The sequence below is a fragment of the Gymnodraco acuticeps genome, unplaced genomic scaffold (genome assembly GCF_902827175.1).
Source record: "Gymnodraco acuticeps unplaced genomic scaffold, fGymAcu1.1, whole genome shotgun sequence".
In the NCBI taxonomy this organism is placed as follows: Eukaryota; Metazoa; Chordata; class Actinopteri; order Perciformes; family Bathydraconidae; genus Gymnodraco; species Gymnodraco acuticeps.
Window position 1 is genome coordinate 524,121 of NW_022992250.1, and position 19,076 is coordinate 543,196.

A 19,076-nucleotide genomic window follows, 5' to 3' on the forward strand; every position below is an offset into this window, starting at 1 on the left:
GTGTGTGTGTGTGTGTGTGTGTGTGTGTGTGTGTGGTGTGTGTGGTGTGTGTGTGTGTGTGTGTGTGTGTGTTGTGTGTGTGTGTGTGTGTGTGTGTGTGTGTGTGTGTGTGTGTGTGTGTGTGTGTCTGTGTGTGTGTGTGTGTGTGTGGTGTGTGTGTGTGTGGTCTGGCATTTGTTTTCAGAAGATATTATGATAGTGACGTTCGTTCCGGTGCACGTCCGACAGTATTTAGCACTACATCGAGATTAAGATTAAACTAATTTATTTTGGGAACACCCGCATGGCTAACTATGGAGTTAGCCAGATGTGTGTAAATTACTGTTCATGGTCATTTGAAACAAATGCCGGTGTCGGACAGACACAAACACTGAGCTGAGCAGAGCACACACACACACACACACACACACACACACACACACACACACACACACCACACACACACACACCACACACACACACACACACACACACACACACACACACACACACACACACCACATGCGCCTTGGTGACTGGACATCTCCTTCATAAAACTAATAAAAGGAGGAGTAATCGGGCAGTTCGATGTGTGTAGAGATGTGTGTAGAGGTGTGTGTGGTTAACACGTAGCAGCCTGCAGTCACTCTTAAGCTGTTCTGATGAAGGTAAACACAGCTCTTTACGCGCTGGTGCTGCACTTCTCAGAGGCGGAGTATACGTCCCGCTGCCTCCTGATGCTGCAGCCATTTCATGAAGTGAAGGAGGTGTTCCTTCTATAAAACAGCTGCGGGCAGCAGATACCGCGAGAGTCCCGGACATGAATTCATAGATCAAGGCAGACTGGTTTACTCTCCTGTTTTGCCAATCCGGTGCTTCAACAAATAGCTATACACCCCTGGCCGACATGTCCTTAAAAGGAAGTCCGAGTTTGAAATATATCTCAAATAATGTATGCACTGCCATTTCCCCACATAAACATAACAGTCTGCAATCAAACGGTTGTCTCCTGTGCGCTCCTCTTCCTACTTGGCGCACCGGTAACTTTCTCTTGCGCACGAGAGGCTGAGACCAGGCTGAGCCGCCGAATCCCTCGGAACATCATAAAAGCCATTTTTAACGGTTTTCTGGTGAAAGATTAACTAGGCTACTTGATTAAATAATATGACTGGTATAGGTACAAACAAATATTATGATAATAAAATATCTTTATATATTTATAATTCTGCAAATATTACGTTAAACTCACAGCTATTTCGCGGCCCGGCAGTAACACCTCCGGGCCGCGGACCGGGGGTTGGGAACCCCTGCTCTAGGGTATTGGTACTTGTTATTTTCCTTCGTCACGCTTGTCCCTCCTCCTCCTCTTCCTTCCTGTGTCAGACGGAGCAAAAAACACATCAGAGGTGCGTTTGTCCGTTCAAAGGCTCCACAATCCCCAGTGTTGAGCTCCACTTTTGCTTTACTCCGTTTACAGTGCACCGTTACCAGCACACGTACACACCCACACACACACACACACACCACACACACACACACACACACCACACACACCACACACACACACACACACACACACACACACACACACACACACACACAAACCAGTATACTCTCACAAAAAGCTGTACTGCTGTTATTCTGCTTTATTAACCTACAATTCTTCCCATGCTTTGTTTATTTTATATGTCCCAATTATTCTACTAATGTATAGTAATATCTATAACATCACTGATCAGATTTGTAAAGTCTATTAACCTTATTACATTAAAATGGCTCATGGGCTTTGTATAATTTGCATAATAAACGTATCTGCTGTTTCGGAATATAATCCATCATGTGTTTATCTCTTTGAGCGGTGTTACAACCTAAAATACATACATGTTTTGTCTGGCTGTCAGTATTAGTATAAAATGCTTCGCAGTACATTTCAGATTGAACAACAATTCCTCAGTCTGCCTAAGTACTGTGTAAACACAACCAGCAGTGAGGAGAAGAGTTCCAACAAAGGCAACACACTGCGAACATGTCCTAATAGGATTGTCTGATGTATTAGTTCAGATTATTGCATTATATCTCTCCATATCTTTGTTTGTTCTTTTCCAAACTGCAGCTGTGCTTTGGCTTTATTTTGAAGAGGGATGACTGTTAGAGAAACTATTTTCTTGAATTAGCTTTCAGAAGTTTCAGAAGGTCTGCTCATATATATATGTATAAACTCTATATGTGCAGTATCTATGTATCAAAGAAAATAAACCTCTTATTTGAGGAAAGTTGAGTGAACAGATTGATACCACCATCCTGTCTGTATGCTTTGAGGCTACCCTCATCAGCCAGGAAACTCGGCACACACAAACAATGAGGGAAACAATTAAGTTTGCCTTGGTCCAAAGGCCAGGCCCAGTTGCCAGGCAACAAGGGGGGGGGATGGGGGTAGTGTTCCCATCACTGAATTTTTTTTGGGGTGAATAACCATATTTATACTTAGTTTTTTTGGGTATAAATCAAACAGACATGACACAATTCTAATGAGTTAGCTTAAGAGGTGTTGCTAAATAGATTTTGCTAACATTAGGCAAAGTCGTATGCTAAGCTAAGTTAGCACTCTGCTGTTGTATTATATTCAGCAGATGCATATCTATTCGGACATCTAGCTTTTGGCAAGAAGTAAAGCCTTTTAAAAAAATATCTTACTATTGCTTTAACCTGCTGGTTTTGTACAAACTACTAAACAATCTTCAAATATTGTACACATAACTTATACTGTCTTTCAGACTGGAATAGAAAATAGAGCGTATATCCAAAAGTTAGAAGCGCGGATCGTCTCTAATGAATTGTCCTGTGTGTGTCCTTCTGTGTGAGAGTGTGTGTACAACCCAGTCACCATGCAGTCCACCTGTTAAGCCTAGTCGCACTGTGGCCTCTGTTTGTTTGATCCTACAGATCCTTACATGAAGCTGTTCCCTTCACACACACACACACACACACACACACTGACCGCCTCTTGATGTTTTGACAGCTGTCCCTGATAGGAGGCTATTTTAAGTCTGTGGCTGGATATATCTGTGCCTGTCTCACTGCTGTCATGTGTGTGTAAGTGCTTTGCCTGTCCGTCTGTTTAGAGGGTGTCAATCTGATAGGCAGAGTGTGGCATGGTCCAAGTGGCATCTGTCAAGGCTGTGCACTGGATGTAATTTAGATGGTGCTGAGACGTTCCCCACACTCTCTACAATGAACTACTCTTTTAAAAGCTTTACATTGTATGTAATAAATATATCACAAAATGTGTGTTTTTGAGAAAGCTGTGAAGTTTGTTTCATGAAATGGTTTTCCATTATTAGTAGAGCAGATTACAAAAGCAAGTTACTTGTGTTTGCGTGTGGATATGTTGGATAATTAAATGATGTCACTTATCTGGTATTTTCTGTAGCGTGTGACATGTTCATTAACATTGTATTTCATTGTCTTGCAGGACCTGCACTCCATCTACTGCCACCTCTACCACATGGACGTCCTCTCTCACCTCAGGGAACATCAGCTCAGGTGAGTCCAGTTATTTCACCTAACTCTTACTTTTTTACCCTCTGAGTTTAGATTTGGGGTTGATAAAGGCCAGTGTCATGCATTTAGGGTGATCTAATGACAGAAATAAATTCAATAAGATATTCGTATTTATTTCTTAATTATTTTATAATCACCTGAAACCAATGACTGTTGTGTTTCTGTTACCGGGTAATCTTAGCAATTCTCCACCATCCCCATGTTTCTAAAATAGCTCAGAACAGACAAACCAACGCTGGCTCCAGGAAGGCGAGTGGCTCCTATAGACCACTGTATATCTCCTTTTATCCTACACACTGATCTTTGTGAAGGGCCAATCACATTATCAGTTCACCAAATACAGGTTATTCACCCTTAGGCCTTCTTTCAATTTGGCACAGCCCACCCTAACAGGTTTAAGGGTGCTTAGAATTGTTTTGCAATTACCTTTTGCCTCAGGTTGCTTCTGTCCTGGCTTTATCATTTAAAAAGTTCAGGTTTCTTTCAGACATTCTCCCGCTCATACCAAGCATGTTTGAAATGTTCCTCCTTAAGTCTGGAATGTTTTCTTTGCTTGTTCGGTTCAGGAAATACACATTTGAACAGGAGGTTTTAGAATGTGCTTGAGCACTTTCCAAAACACAAGCATTTAACATGAAATACACAACAATTAAGGCTTTAATTGACATTTAGACATGGATATAAACATGAAATAGGTTTTAGTGATACAACACCTATCAATAAATCAAGATACGGTACTTCAACTGTACATTTGGCTTTTTAATTAGATTTAACAGACTAATGACCCAGCAACATTCTGCTACGACTCAAGACTAAAACAAATGCATCCATACAGTGAGTATCAGGTCACTTTGACACTGAGCTGACAGATAGCAATGATGGTGTCCAAGATGAGACGTTTGGGATGGATATGTGATGGGTTGTTAACGCTGGAAATGTACCAGAGATGTGTTTGGTGGGAAAAAGTGAACATCTCTGTGTGTCTGTCTCAGGTCGATGTGTACCTCTGCCCGATATGAGAGACATGAGGCGAACCACATCCTGTTTTAGTAAGTATACACTCTCACACTGAGCAGGAAGTGCTCTGCTGTATTCTGCTGCACTCTCTTTGTCACCCTCTTTCTTTTCTTTTCTTTATATTCACATATCTGCTAAGGAATGCTTGTTTTACTAAAGAATAAGTGGTTTTGTATGTTTTATAACCAGTATTTACCAAGTTTCACACTATTTTCTTCAATAATATCCTGCTCCACTATCACAGAATCTAGTGAGAATAACAATTGTATCAAAAACAATACTGTGGGCGGTTTAATGAGTGTGTTCAAACTCTACTGGAGCGTGAGCTAAATAACATTAAATGTGTACTTTTGTTATGCTTTTATAAGTCACATTTTCCAGATTCATATATTGCTTTTAGAGGTGCTAAAGACTATGTTTAGGAAATTGTTTTAATAGTCTTTGGACAACAATGGGAGCGCTATGATACTTTATGTTGGAACAATTGGTGTTATTCTTGTAATGGAATTTGTTGGCAATACGAACAGTATATAATATCACCAGATTCATCCTTTACAGTGACTGAATTAAATAAGTGTACAGTTTTAAAAAACTTTTTAAGTATAACTTTTAAAACATTCGCATCTCACAAAATTCTTCAAGAGAATATATTATAAGCAAAAGCCTGGATTGAGACAGCTCAATCATCCACATGATGTGCTGCTTTAAAACTGTCCACTAAAACCTCAAGTGTTGTTGAAGTGATCATCTAGGCCTGTTACGACCCGCCCTCTACTTAATGGTAGAGACTCGTTGGGGAGACCCGCAACATAGAAAACACAGCAAACACGCAGCATTTAACGGTGTTCATTTATTGATACATCCGTACTTACATGGCCAACCGGCAAATAACAATGCACTGGAGGACAGGAAACAAACAAAAGGACAAAGGGGGCCTGGGCCAGCCACACCACGGGCCGTAGGACTCAGAGCTGCCCTCCGCTACCCAGAAACCTAACAAATCCCTACGGGAGAAAAACAAAGCCGCGAAAACCTAGACTACCTGTTCCTCCAGAGTACATTAGACACAAAACACTCGGAATCTACAGATCCTGAAGCAGAAGAAGGAGGAAGACCACGGACAACCTCCTCCGGCTTTAAGATTGGGGAAGAGCACTCTTCTCCTCCAGCTTCTGCTTTTCAAGTCCCCAGCTGAACGTAATTAGGACACCTGGGGGAGGCGGAGCCAGGGGCGGACCAGGTGTGTCTGTGCAGCAGGGAGACAGAGAGACAGAGAGACAAACAGGAGAGGAGCACGTAACAAGGCCCAATCCTGGTTTGAGATATATTGAGATAGTTCGGATGACAACAGTGATCTATTGATCTGATGGTAATGTCAGAAGATCCACTGATAGCCTGTCTGTCAGGGTGTGGGAATAGATGGATACTGAGATGGATGAGGTAGATGTTGAAAATAAGTGATTTAAGCATCATATAGAATGAGGATTTGGAGGAAAACTAGTCAAGAGGAAGGAGGAGTAGAAGAGAAATGAACAAAAGGCTAGTGAAAGATTAAGAAATGAGATGAGAAAGAAGGAAATAAGAGTCAGAAGGAGGTATATTAAAAAGAAAAAAAGTGAGAGGAGGGGACTGCAGAGGACAGACAACGAGAGGTGAATCTGGGAAAGAGAAAAAGGGGAGAGATGTCAAGAGGGAGGAGGGACAAGAACATGAAACGAGGGGAGAAATGAGGATTTTGAGGAAGTGGAGGAACTGAGAGAGATGGAGGGTGGACTGAGACGCATGAAAGCATGAGAGAGAGGCTCCATATACTCTTGATGTATTATCACACTCGCTGAAATCACATTAGACACCTAATGGTTTCATTTACCATCAACATCAACACACACCCATTCAGCACTAGAGGCAGACTACACACACACACACACACACATACACACACACACACACACCACACACACACACACACACACACACACACACACACACAGGAAACATCCCTCTCCTTACACTCTGCTGCCTCTCTACCAGGGGCTAGTCTTACTATAAGTACCTTAACCCAGAACAAAGAGCCTGCCATGTCCGATTAGCCATCACACACACACACACACACACACACACAACACACACACACACACACACACACACACACACACACACACACACACACACGCACACGCACACGCACACTCAAATGAAACCGTAATAGTATCTTATCCTGGTTATATATGATCTTTCAAACATGATATTGTTATTCTGCTTTTACTACAAATCATGTAAAGATAAAGCACGCCAAAAGTGACAGAAGATGTCAGAAAAAAGAAATGTAATGATGCAAACACTCTTACGCCTGCAACAAGAATTCAAAAGACAATGTTATTTGTCAAGTATTTTTTCAATAAACCTTTGGATATTTGAGGAATAAAGCTCCTGTTGCGATGCAGTCATTTATTTATTGTTATTTCTTTCTTCCAAAAATGTTTATTTATTTTAAAAAACGTCTTAGGGTTAAAACATTGTCACCTTGAAAGAATAACTTATATTTTACATTCAATTTGTCATTTTTTTTTAATGTATTTAAACATTTATTTAGCAGTTATTCAAAGTAAATGCACATGAATTAAATGCGTCAACAAAAATATATGTGTACAGGTAGTGTAAAACAGCTGCTGCCTTATTTTTCGGGGGAAGAAGAGGGGCATTTCATGTTTCCATAAGGTGTTGCTCCTTCCATGATGGTGCATTTCATATCTCTCCAGTCTTCCAACACACTCCATGTCTCAGTCTCTCTATTCCCATGTTCCCATTCATATGCATATCCTCAGTCACAGAGGCCGTGCGTTCTCCTCTGACTTCTTCATGTATGATTGCGTCTAGGCTTGCGGCTGCAAGCCTATTAAGAAGTGAATTAGTTTGGCATTTGGTGTTTATAGATCAAATGCTAACATGAAATAGCATGGGCCGTAACAAAGTCCATGTTCTGGATTTGTTTACTTTCAGATAAGAGTTCCATGTTGCAGCTGCTGTGAATGACAGACACGGATTACTCGACACTTTCAGCTTTTTATTCATTCCATATAGCGTGACTGCCTATCTTTAATGGATTCTCCCCCACTTACAGTGATGGCACATTATATCATGGCTCTGAATAAATGTATGCTAATGCAAAATGTATCACTAGGGATTCAAAGCTTGGTTGTGCACTTTATATTTTCTTTTAGAGTTCTCTAGCTTCAGTTCTCCTTATATATATATATATATATATATATATATATATATATATATATATATAGGGTTGCACAATTCCGGGAATTTTCAAAGATGGAAACTTTCCATGGGAATTAATGGGAATAAACTGGGAATAAACTGGGAATTTTCAAAATTGAAGGTTGGCTCTTCATCGGGAACTTAAATATAGTTGGGGAAAGTATATTTTAGCATAATCTTGACTAAAACAAACAGATGCCATTCAAGTACACTTGAATATCCATGCCATAGCACACTGCTTACTGCATGGCTATTGATACCACACCCCCTACAGGCACTGTGCATTCCTCCATCACATGCACAGATGAGTAATATTTAACTCAACATTACTGTTTTTGTTCTTCAATGAAACAAATAATTGTTCAATAAAATAATTAAAACTTGTTCTGTTCTACATAAAAAAAAAAAAAAAAATCTGTTGAAATGTCATGTTTTTTGTTTAATTTTGCATCGAATATTTCCAAAATTCCCCAGCTTAACTTCCCATGGAAACTTTCCGGAAATGTTCCGCCCCTTTGCAACCCTAGATTTATATTACTCAGACAGGTCACACATCTTGGCTGTTTTAAAACTGCAGTTTTTTCCCCAATTCAGCCATGAATGTATGACGATAAATAGAATAGCCCTAGGTGTATATTTGTCTTTAGCTTAACCAAGTCATAAAAGCTATATATGTTGAAATCTCACGTGACTGAAAAGTGTTATCTTTAGGAAACTTAAAATCTTTCCACACAAACCTGCATAAACTCTTTTTTGAGAGCAAGCGCATCAGAAATACATGGCTGACATGTATTTGTTCTGCCTACGAAACAATGTTTGTGGCTTGGTTTGTCTATCCATCAGATGTTTTATTAAATGTGGGTGAAGGTTCAAGCATGGGCCAAGGAATCACCCATAACATTTTGAAACAGGTCCGAATCACAGGCAGTATTCATGCAATATGTTTCACTTTCATTACATTTGCAGGCCAGTGAAGATAGGAGTTAACGCTATGGGCAATAAAATACAACACATCCTTTTACTGTGTTGTTTTCACCATGATTTAAGCAAATTAAAATTGAGAAAAGATGAAGGAAATGGGACCATCCATGCAGCACTAAATGCACCTTTGGCCTTGCAAATTTAGATATAGAAATAAACAATATATTTTAACTAAGTTTTGTTTGAAGTAAAAGCAGGGAAGGTAGTCAAATCTAAAATTGCCACTTAAAAGAGCCCTGACACAGTCGAATACAACAAATGAATTACAAGCAAAAAAGCCAAAGAGGGAAAAAGTCACAACACGTTGATTCATTCGGATTTATGTTATGGAACATGGAAAATGGGAATATTTAAAGTTCACATGGGCTACACTCTCTAACACTTGATATTGTGAGGTATAATGAGGCCCAGAGTGCTGTGTTTCACACCTGCGTGTTCTCTCTGTTCCAGCCCTGACAGCATCGCTACCTGTTGGTACATCCTGCTCACCGGATCAGTGTTCGTCAAGGAACACATGTACCTGGCGAGGTGTTGGTAAGTTACACTTACACGGACAAACTCAAACACACGCAGAGGAAAACGAGGGAACAACGTCCTGTTGGGTTGAGAAAAGGAGGTGTGATATTTAGTGAGAGGTGATGGGATTCGCCTGACATTGCACGTGAAGCTTCCCGTTCTTGTCATCTGTAAAATGAAGTGTGTTCATCTGTAACATGCAAATGGAGACAGCATTTCACGGAGCTGTAAGGAAGGCATGAAAAGACAGGTTTCACTGACAATTAAGGGAATGTTGTGGAGACGCAAAAACACTCACTCACACTTGTACATCACGCTTGTGGAACTTAGTGCCACGTTGAGCTACACTGAACATAGTTTTAGTCTGACATGATGTCTCACCTCCTCCAGTGAGTTTTTCTTTGACTCAAAATAGGGCAAAATATAGCTGTTACTATAGCTCAAAAGACAAACTCATCAGGTAAATATATGATTTTGTCTCATATTTGCTATGTACAGTATTGAATACTCATATTTTGTATGTTAAATCAAACACAATTTTTGTATTATTATTAAATTAATTCATACATTTCAACAAATAAAGCCCGAACACATCCCAACACAACACTCCTGCTTAACACATTGTTGAAGTTTCTTGTATTGAGTTATCATATCATATTCAGAGACTATCAATGTTGTTTCAAATGAAGCTCGATCCAGCAAGTCGTTAATTTAGCCTAGCATAAAGATTGGAAAAAGGGAAAAAACAATGCTTTGCTTTGTCAAAGACAACTAAATCGGCCCAGCGGCACATATAAATCATACTTATTAACACTTGATATCATGTTCTTCTTCTGGTGTTCAAAAAGGATTACAGTTTAAGATTCACAAGGGATGATGTGTGAGATACTTTTAGGGCTGCAACTAACAATTACTTTCATTATTGATTCATCCACAGCATATCTTTTTGATATCCTTACTGTATATATTTTTCTAGAGGTCAAGATCATGTCATTAAATGTGTCCTAACAACAATCCAATACCCACAAATATTACATTGTAACGTCATGGTGACAAGAGTTTTCATACCATTTGGAATGACGTAGTTTATTGGATGGGGATGAATTATGCTAAAATGTGTTTTTAATACCTTGTCGATTATGGGTAGAAATGTTAAATAAATAAAATGGGAAAAGGTTGTAATGTGTTGCAAGTGCATACGTTTAGGGGACCCATTTCATTGCAAATATCTGTTTCTTCTCCTCAGACCTGTCAGAATGCCAAAAAAGCCATAAATAGCTTAAACAAAAATGGTGCACCTGTCTAAACAATGGAATTGATTGTAATGGAGAATGATGTGACAGAGATTGCTCGAGGTTGCCACTCAGCTCCATGTTTACTTTTCCTTCGTTGTTGTTGTTGTTGGACTGAACATATGCCAGAATGGAGGGGGACAAGGGACCTTTGTGTTGGGTCATTTTCTAAATCAGAAACATATGACCTCCTGAGTCCTGACTGAGAGCAACATCTACTAAAGGCTATTGATCATTTAGAATTCTGGCTGGACCACGCCTCCTGCATGCATTCATATTAGGTTTTCCTGCTGTCCATAGTATTTTTTTGAAAAGGAAGCATCTCAAAGTATTTGGGAATCTGAGGTAAAGTGTTAGAGGATAATAGAATCACTTGAACATCATTTATATATCAAAGCATTTCTCTTTTGCACAGCTGTTGCATTAATGGGTGTTTTTTGTAATAATCATTGCCAACTTCTACATTACTAAGTAAAAGAACCAGGAAGGAGAATGTGTTTTGGGTCATACAAGATCAGGAAGATAGCCTGCCTAAGATTTCACAGATTAAATTAAAGTTTAAGTCTGTCGCTATAATAGACGTTTATCAATTTGATCATCTGGTCTATAAAGATGTGATAAAATAGTTAAAATAGCTATTTCTAAAATCTTTAGGTGACATCTTGGTGATGTCTTTTATTTTGGCCGACCTTTTAAAACCTGAACATTTTAAGCCTTCACATATGACAAAAACAATATCTTACAACTGAAAAGATAGAAAAGTGTGGCATACATGATGAAATACTTAAGGTCTACTGTATCACTGAATTAAAAGCAATATAACAAATCAAGGGTACTTCCTATAGTTAGTGTCCATAGCTCCTCTCTGAGTGTTGCTCACTTCTGATAAAAGTAGCTAAGTGGGCAAAGCTGAAAGTAAACAGAAGTAAATACACTTTCCAGTTGGATGCCATTTCTTAAAGTGACGGCTGACGGGCCTTTACAGGCTGGAGGAACAGGTAGATAAGCGTATCAACAACACAACGCACCAACTGTAGCAGAAAGAATAATTAGCCAAGTAGCAATAACCTCAGGGCAACTGGCACTGACCGTGTGTGTGTGTGTTCATTCCAGTGTGGGTCAGTTGATAACAGAGGGTGGGGGAAGGTTGGTACCCTGCAAATCACTGGAGGGTGTTTATGCGTGTGCCTGTGTGTTGCAGTACACAGGGGGTGTCAGGGTTTTTGGAAAGGGTCACAGAGGGAGCTGATAGGGGGGATAGTAGTGTGTGTGTGTGTGTGTGTATGTGCGCGCGGGTGGGTGTTGGGAATGCGGAACCCCTGGCAGAACAGTGGCTGGCCATGTGTTCCTGAGCAGCCTGCCCGCCTGGAGCCCAGAAGCACATCCAGGCAGGAAATGAGCAAGGTACACACACACACACACACACACACACACACACACACACACACACACACACACACACACACACACACACACACACACACACACACACACACACACACACACACACACACACACACACACACACACACACACACACAAACACACACAAACCAACACACACCTCCCTGTAGCCAACAGACAGAACAGAACAGAGCGGGAGGGAACACACACACTCCTCCCTCAGTTAAAGACAAACTAAAAGGCTTGACAGTCACCTACTTCTGCTCTCTGAGGAAACTTTTAACTCTTTCACACTGGACTATAAAACACTTGGATCTAAACCTGGATTACTGGATTATCCCCCCCCCTCACCTACTTGTGGATAATATGCTGGATATCATTTTTCTTAAAAGGAATACAAAAAAGCTGGCGCATAATATTCCTGTTTGTGGTTAGTGACACTTTGGTTTCTCTTTGATTTACATATCGTCAGAGACAGTTTCTGTAATGCAAAAGTGATTTTGGCGCTAATTCAGTTGAGACTTTTCAAAAGTCCCTCTCTCTTTCTCTGCGCATTCTTCAACCCAGCATGCTCCATTTCCTGCCTGCCATGGTTTAACCAACTAAAGCCATGAATTCCCCATGGCACTGTGGCAGGATAGCTTTCCACCGCTCTGAAACACACAGCGCTCTACTGTTTTATCTACATTGGTTATCTCAAAGAGAAACAGGCTTGTCATTCACTTAACATTCAAAATAAACACATCTTAAGTGGACCAGACTCTAGGTTTAACGTTTTTGCTGACACTGTTTAGTGGATGGCTGTTGGTAAGATATTCATAACTTGTTGTGCAGTGGAGAAATATGGGAACAATGAGAGAAAGAGGAAATACTTGGTTTCATATCCAGATTTTGACACAAAAAGGAGCACAACAATAAGTGGAACAAAACTCTCCATATATATCAAATCCTAATTCTTACTCATTAGCCTCATCTCTCAATAAGGACCTCTCTTATTTAGATAAGTCGTTAAAAAATCAGGTTTAAACGTTTCAGAGCAATCAATATAAAACATTGGTCTCTTCTGCTTATCTTATTTGCAGATGGTCGTTTGATCTTAATGTGATCTTAATTGATAATGTGATTTTTTTTGTTTAATAGCTACCACTATGCGTTTTTATGGCTTCTCATACAATAACCTGATCAAAAAAATCGAACTTTATCTTTGAGATTTGTTTATTTATAACTTTAGTTAGTTTGCAAAGATGGAAGCTTAACGTAATGATATTCAACTTGAGGTTTTAGAAAACGGAAACGTTATTTTTTTAAAACGGAAAACGTTATTTCCTTGAGCTAAAGTAAAACATTGATCACACTGCTTATGTCATTGTGTCGTCATCAAGTGGTGTACTAATCTACAGTAGTGTTAAATATATGTTTATTGTGTAGGTAAATTATGAATGGTCATCTCTCTAAGCTATAGCTCACATAGCCGATGTCGGTGCTGCTCTGTTTTGCTGAGCTTTGAATTAGGCCCTTAACTGATGAGCCTGTTGTTTTGCAAATGAATCGTAATGTTTCTGAATGACCCACTACGTCATTCCTTTGAGTCTGTCTGGCAGCCTCTAGTGTGTGTGTGTGTGTGTGTGTGTGTGTGTGTGTGTGTGTGTGTGTGTGTGTGTGTGTGTGTGTGTGTGTGTGTGTGTGTGTGTGTGTGTGTGTGTGTGTGTGTGTGTGTGTGTGTGTGTGTGTGTGTGTGTGTGTGTGTGTGTGTGTGTGTGTGTGTGTGTGTGTGTGTGTGTGTGTGTGTGTGTGTGTGTGTGTGTGTGTGTGTGTGTGTGTGTGTGTGTGTGTGTGTGTGTGTGTGTGTGTGTGTGTGTGTGTGTGTGTGTGTGTGTGTGTGTGTGTGTGTGTGTGTGTGTGTGTGTGTGTGTGTGTGTGTGTGTGTGGTCTGCCTCTAGTGCTGAATGGGTGTGTGTGAGCCAACCAAACAGGACAACTGAGACTAGTGGTCTGCGGTTTCCTTGCTTTACTGCTGGTCATCATTACCATGGAGACATGGATGCAAAATAGTCTTTACTGTGGCCAAAAACAAAGATTGGTTTAAACTGTTGACCAGGCGATGGTCTGAATATAAAATAATTGCTGCTGATAGTTGTAAAACCCTCCTCTCAGAGTATAAGCCTTCAGAAATGTGGATTTGTTCCTCAATCTGGACTTCATGGATGTATTGCATGTCTTACCTGAAGCACCCCACTAACACAGACTGTATTCCGTCTAAAAAAAATAAAGATATCCATCTGATATCCCTAGTAGAGATTTGTTTCCTGCAGCTTTTGTAATAGTTTCTTATACCTAGTGGGCAGCAGCTGTTATCCTTTTGTGCCGTCTTCCCTGTCAGTGATTCTGCCATTACACTCCAAACATGTTGTTCACATTTTTATAACTCAGACTTAAGAAACATATTTTCTTTTTATATCTATTTCATCTCTCTATATCATATTTTCTTTTTATATCTATTTCATCTCTCTATATCATATCTCGTATTGTTTCATGATTTCTATAGACTCCTACCTGTTTAGTATTACTCTTACGCACTCTTGGTCACATCTCTGGTTTGTGTGTGTGTGTGTGTGTGTGTGTGTGTGTGTGTGTGTGTGTGTGTGTGTGTGTGTGTGTGTGTGTGTGTGTGTGGTGTGTGTGTGTGTGTGTGTGTGTGTGTGTGTGTGTGTGTGTGTGTGTGTGTGTGTGTGTGTGTGTGTGTGTGTGTGTGTGTGTGTGTGTGTGTGTGTGTGTGTGTGTGTGTGTGTGTGTGTGGTGTGTGTGTGTGTGTGTGTGTGTGTGTGTGTGTGTGTGTGTGTGTGTGTGTGTGTGTGTGTGTGTGTGTGTGTGTGTGTGTGTGTGTGTGTGTGTGTGTGTGTGTGTGTGTGTGTGTGTGTGTGTGTGTGTGTGTGTGTGTGTGTGTGTGTGTGTGTGTGTGTGTGTGTGTGTGTGTGTGTGTGTGTGTGTGTGTGTGTGTGTGTGTGTGTGTGTGTGTGTGTGTGTGTGTGGGTTTCTGTGCCGGCTGTCACGGTTTATTGCCCCCGGCACTGCAGCTGTCACTGGACCGGGGTGGAACCTGTTCTCCCCTCTGCGACAACTTGTTTCTGCAGAGATAGGGGGGTGAAATATCATCACCTGCTGAAATCTAGCTCAGACACATCTCCAGTGCATTCCAGGGAGAGATTACTTATGTGAGAAAAGAAACACATATTAGCTCATCCAACTAAATGTTGCTTTAAGATGACTCAATGTTTTCGTTCAATACATACTTTGTCTGTGATTTGAAATAGTCATCAATCATATTGTGGGCTTGTCAAAGTTGAGGTGTTCAAACACTGCTGTGCTATGAGCTTTACTACAACTGGGATTTTACTTGCACACTATACCTATATGGAGTACTCTTTTCTTTTTCTTTTTTTGCAGGTATATCAAACTTGTACAAATAAATCTCCACGCTTAAACCATGCGTTCAAGACATTCACATACAGTACACATGTGTTTGACAATTTCATTAAACTTTCAACCCACTTTTTCAGATGAAAGCTTTGGCCATACCGTTGTTCCACTGCGTTGTCATATTTCTGCTGTGAGTCACCAGCTGATGTATCAGATCTCAGTTCAGTCAGGGCAATAGCATAATTGGATGGCTACATACTCACTTACCTACGATGAGTTTGACTTTTGTGGGAATGCAGCAGGTCGGAAAAGTGAAAGGTAAAACCATGTGAAGCTTGATTTGTATATTATTGTTTAGCCCACACATACACAGTAGTCAAAAAGGTCTGCACACCGTAGTTTTTCTACTGCTCTTTATCGATAGCAAACTCTATTTCTCTTTTGTTTATCACACATACACACACACACACACACACACACACACACACACACACACACACACACACACACACACACACACACACACACACACAGTGGCTCTCTGACAGGGACCATGTGTCTCGCCTCAGTAGAGTGTGGAGAGATCTGTCAGAGTCGGGCTGACCTCCAGGCTGAGGGCTCTGAGAGAGAATCTGAGCCCAGCAGAATGCATTCCTCCCTGGGAACTCTCAAATCCACGCCGGGGTGTTCATGTTCTGGTGGTTCTGCTACATATTCATTCACTTACTACTCTTTTTGCTGCAGAACCAGTTGTGAATATTTCAAGGAACACGATACCTGTTTCTCAAAGAACACTAAATTCCTGGGGTGTGAAACTATGTGGGGAATTTGAAATGGTTGACCTGGTGAAGTTGCACCTGTGATGGCACACATCTTTCACTGAAGTGTCATTGACAGGTGACAGTAACTACTCTAGCTATAGGAAATGCTTTCTGCAGCTGACATCAATACAGATAGGTGAGCAAAACAAGGATTTCAGGAGAACAGAACCCATTGCATAAGACTTGAATACTGCTCCTAGTACTAGACTTCTGGTACTAGGATGGGTTAAATGCAGAGGCCACATTCCACTGTGTGTGCTCTGCATGTGTGACCATTAAAGAGGGTTTCATCCCTCCCATTCTATTCAATATACACAAGCTGCATGTAGTATAAATATTGCCTGAATGTACTAATTAAGTTCTATTAGATAATGAAATCCAATACACAAGAACATGTTTTTTACTGTCCCTGGATTCACCTGACCAGTGCACTTAATGAAAAGAGGGGTGCTGTATATTTTGAACACTTAGTGAAACATTTAGTTTCAAAACCCCTGATATAATCATGTTGCGTAATAGCAGAACGACTGTATCAGAAAGGATGTTTGCTCCAATTTGAACCTTTTTCAAAATATTTTTCTGGGAATATTAAGTCTAACAATAACATAATAATAAATAGTAATTTCCCTCACAATTGGTTACTAGTTCCCCGACATTGAGAAGGGTTCTCATTAAGAATTTGGTCATAGTTTTGTCTAATTGGATATCACTCCTTAGAGCAGCAAATATATAGATTCAGCTAAAAGTCTACATTAATTGGCAGGTTTAAATAAATACGTAATATTGTTTAAAGACTGTGGATAACATAGAATGAATCAGTGTGACGCACCAAAGCTTTGATTTGAGAACCACTTCCCTTCACTTTTTCTCTCTGAATAATTACTGCTTATCTAATGTGTAATTATCACATTTTTATCATTGTTTCCATCATCATTACATTAAATTACACGTCACTTGTTAGACGCTTTTATCCAAAGCGACTTACATACTCAATACTGTGGGCAATCCCCACAGGAGCAATTTGAGGTGAAGTGTCCAGGGACACAACGACATGCTGACTGCAGTGGGGTTTGAACCTGTGCTCCCCTGATCCGAACACCAACGCACAACCCACTGCACCACACGCCTCCCATCATCAGATCACATTATGAAGACAGGCTTTCATCTTAGCATTACATCAAGTGGCTGAGTTTGTGAAAGCAGTACCTGTGCCGGTGTGAAACTAAGATTAAGGATATGATGAGATGAAAGTTTGCTTCTTTTTGATGGGGCCCAGAGAGAGGAAGGGCCATCAGTAAGAAGAGAAAGAAAGGATGAAAGGGGATGAGGAGATGGGGGAAGAAAACAGGAAAGCAGGAAATAAGAGGCAACAAGGGAGTGAAGTGAATAGCAAAGGAAGCACAACAGGAAGGAGAATATGAATAAATGAAAGTCAATGGAGGGGGAAAGGGTCAAAGAGTACAAAATGGAACTGTAGGGGTCAACCAAAAGAGTTGAAAGGGGAGGACATGTTTAGAAATGGCATCATATGGAAAAAGAAGCAGAAAAGAAGCGTTCAGAGAAAGTATTGGTTGGAAGGCAAGTGTATGTGAAAAGCAAAGGGAAAATACAGGAAGGAGGAGAGAAATGACTGGAAAGTAAAAAGGGAGTGAGTGATAGACGGTGTGAGAACGTAACGGAGACGTGAGAGTGAAAGTTGTCCGTCTCCCAGCTCAGCACACTTCCATCATTAAAACCAGCCGCTCCTCCAGTTCCTAAACAATGCTCAGTCGCCACTTTGAACATGCCAAAGGGAGCGAGACATGTTCAGAGGCCGGTCTGCTCTCAGGGATCACCGCACACAGTGATCGAGCTTCTGCCTCACACACTTAGACAGAACAAGGGAAACACAGAGACATGCGTGCTTATAGTAAACACAGACACTCACAGAGGGAGGCCATTTTCAAAGTTGTGGAAAGAAACGTCTCAAATTCAAACGCTTTCTTCTTTTATTCCTACATACGGAGTATACTAGAGTAGTGTTTTTGGGTTACATCACATCACAGGGCTGAAAAAATGTCAGCCCTGGAACAGTAGCAATAAGTCATGAACAGATAAGTTGATTCTCAGAAAGCGCAAAGATATATATCAAAGATTGATTTATCTTTGACGTCAGCAAAACATTCTCATGTTCTGGCTTTTTCAATGTCATCATTTCAGCTTCTCTTTGTCTTATAAAATAGTAAACAAGATGTCTTTAGCTTTCAGGCTGACAAACCAGACAATGTGAAGATGTCATCATGAGCTTTATGAAATTGTGAATGGCATTCTTTATTTACATCAACTATTGTACTCGTATGTGGATTAATAGCTATCCTTTATCAAATGTCCTGATGATGAATAGTCATTAGTTGCAGCCTGACCGACTTTAGGTTTTATTTCTATCTGTGTTTTGGACACAACCTATAAATGGCTTCTGATATTTAGAAAATATGTCACAGACTGTTATAGATTGGTACAAATATAAGGTGTCATGTGACAAATCATACAACGTTGTCTCTAAAGAAAGTCGGAAAAACGGTTGTGAATTCACTTGCTTTTAAAAATGCCTTAAAACACTGGAAGCAATGCTTTTCTGAAAGTATGTCTCCAAAATAGCTTAAAATATAATTTATCCGACAGGTTTTATAGAAGATTACAACCCTTCTTAATTTTAGAAAGTTGGGGCTTTAAGTCGATTAGTAGAGTGATGTTTGTTGTTGTTGATTAGTAGTTATCCATTAGCAAATGTACTGATAATGAATAGTCATTATTTCCAGCCCAACCAACATTAGGGTTTTAT

At 40.2% G+C, this 19,076-nt stretch overlaps 1 protein-coding gene across 8 annotated transcripts in view; it reads left to right on the plus strand.

Annotated features, from left to right (window-relative positions):
* rapgef6 (Rap guanine nucleotide exchange factor (GEF) 6) overlaps positions 1 to 19,076 on the plus strand; it is a 159,465-nt gene that overhangs the window by 34,390 nt on the left and 105,999 nt on the right. For 7 of the 8 annotated variants that reach the window (XM_034206548.1, XM_034206549.1, XM_034206550.1 and 4 more), the window contains exons 2-4: positions 3,452 to 3,522; positions 4,533 to 4,589; positions 9,256 to 9,339. In XM_034206548.1, the coding sequence (XP_034062439.1) occupies positions 3,452 to 3,522; positions 4,533 to 4,589; positions 9,256 to 9,339 (212 nt within the window). Of the gene's footprint in view, positions 1 to 3,451; positions 3,523 to 4,532; positions 4,590 to 9,255; positions 9,340 to 12,190; positions 12,448 to 19,076 lie in introns of those variants that run through there. The other variant, XM_034206555.1, reaches the window with a different exon arrangement.